This window comes from Antrostomus carolinensis, unplaced genomic scaffold (assembly GCF_000700745.2).
Source record: "Antrostomus carolinensis isolate BGI_N321 unplaced genomic scaffold, ASM70074v2 scaffold28850, whole genome shotgun sequence".
Lineage (NCBI taxonomy): Eukaryota > Metazoa > Chordata > Aves > Caprimulgiformes > Caprimulgidae > Antrostomus > Antrostomus carolinensis.
The window spans coordinates 1029-2744 of record NW_010289536.1 but is presented as its reverse complement, the minus strand read 5'-3'; the positions used below and the strand labels follow the sequence as shown (position 1 = coordinate 2744).

Sequence of the window (1716 nt, the reverse complement as noted above, 5' to 3'; positions counted from 1 at the left end):
GCGGTGCCGGTGGCTGCGGGAAGAGGGAGCCCTTTGGTCGGGTTTATCCTCCGGGGCTGCCGTTTCCGGGGTGTGCCCTGGAAGCCTCCGGTCCCCGGGTGGTGGGATCCATCTCCCTGGTACTGACCCGTTGTTTTCTCCACAGTTCACAGCGAAGCAGCTGGAGAAACTCGCTAAAAAAGCTGAGAAAGACTCTAAAGCTGAACAAGCCAAAGTCAAAAAGGTGGGTGGGAGCTCGGCCCACGTGTGGGGTGAGCTGTGGGTCCCACCAAGGGCTGGGGGACAGGGGCAGTGTTCTCCCCCAGGGGACATGGGACAGGGATATGGTCCCTCACCAAGCCCTGGCTGCCTGTGCCACCTCAACCCCTGAGTGTTTCCAGTCCCACCCTCAGCTCCCCAACCTTTGGGGTGGATGTGGCACGTCCCTGTGGCACCAGGAGGGATGTCATTCCCCCTCCAGGGTGTGCTGTGGCACCAGGAGGGATGTCATTCCCTCTCCAGGGTGTGCTGTGACACCAGGAGGGATGTCATTCCCTCTCCAGGGTGTGCTGTGACACCAGGAGGGATGTCATTCCCTCTCCAGGGTGTGCTGTGACACCAGGAGGGATGTCATTCCCTCTCCAGGGTGTGCTGTGACACCAGGAGGGATGTCATTCCCTCTCCAGGGTGTGCTGTGACACCAGCACCCTCAGCTCCCCAACCTTTGGGGTGGATGTGGCACGTCCCTGTGGCACCAGGAGGGATGTCATTCCCTCTCCAGGGTGTGCTCAGTGTTCCAAGGGTCACAGAGGAGATGTTTCCTGCTGGAACCCTGCCAAGCAGCAGCAAAACTCTCTGGTGTACAACCCTGCCCTGGGTTCTCTGTGCCCTCCCAGGCCCTTCAGCAGAAGAATGTGGAGTGTGCCCGTGTCTACGCCGAGAACGCCATCCGCAAGAAGAACGAGGGGCTCAACTGGCTCCGCATGTCGTCCCGGGTGGACGCCGTGGCCTCCAAGGTCCAGACAGCCGTGACCATGAAGGGGGTAAGAGCTCTGGGTGGGCAGGGGGCTGTGAGACGGGTCTGTGCCCTGCAGAGAGCGGATGGTGGCTCCTTCCCCCCTCGCTGCCTTGAGCCACCGTGGATTTCCCGTCACCACAGCGGGTCCTGCCGGGCTCTGCAGCTCGCTCAGACCCTCGGGCTCTGGTGCAGGCTGGGAAGGGCTGGTCTGGGGTGGCCCCACAGCAGGGCTGGTCTGGGGTGGCCCCACAGCAGGGCTGGTCTGGGGTGGCCCCACAGCAGGGCTGGTCTGGGGTGGCCCCACAGCAGGGCTGGTCTGGGGTGGCCCCACAGCAGGGCTGGTCTGGGGTGGCCCCACAGCAGGGCTGGTCTGGGGTGGCCCCACAGCAGGGCTGGTCTGGGGTGGCCCCACAGCAGGGCTGGTCTGGGGTGGCCCCACAGCAGGGCTGGTCTGGGGTGGCCCCACAGCAGGGCTGGTCTGGGGTGGCCCCACAGCAGGGCTGGTCTGGGGTGGCCCCACAGCAGGGCTGGTCTGGGGTGGCCCCACAGCAGGGCTGGTCTGGGGTGGCCCCACAGCAGGGCTGGTCTGGGGTGGCCTCACAGCAGGGCTGGTCTGGGGTGGCCCCACAGCAGGGCTGCTTCCTCAGGGGCTCGGGTTAAACCCTGAACCCCCAGCTGTACAGAGGGATGGGCTCGTGCCTGGAGCCTCCTGGTGTTTA

The 1716-nt window shown here is 64.9% G+C and overlaps 1 protein-coding gene across 1 annotated transcript in view; it reads left to right on the top strand.

Moving 5' to 3' along the window:
• Positions 1 to 84: 84 nt before the first annotated feature.
• Positions 85 to 1716, top strand: part of LOC104527183 (charged multivesicular body protein 1a) — a gene marked incomplete at both ends in the record, with an annotated part of 2008 nt that continues 376 nt past the window's right edge. Inside the window, 2 exons of the mRNA XM_010170835.1 lie at positions 85 to 223; positions 876 to 1022. Coding sequence (XP_010169137.1) covers positions 85 to 223; positions 876 to 1022 — 286 coding nt within the window. The remainder of the gene's footprint in view (positions 224 to 875; positions 1023 to 1716) is intronic.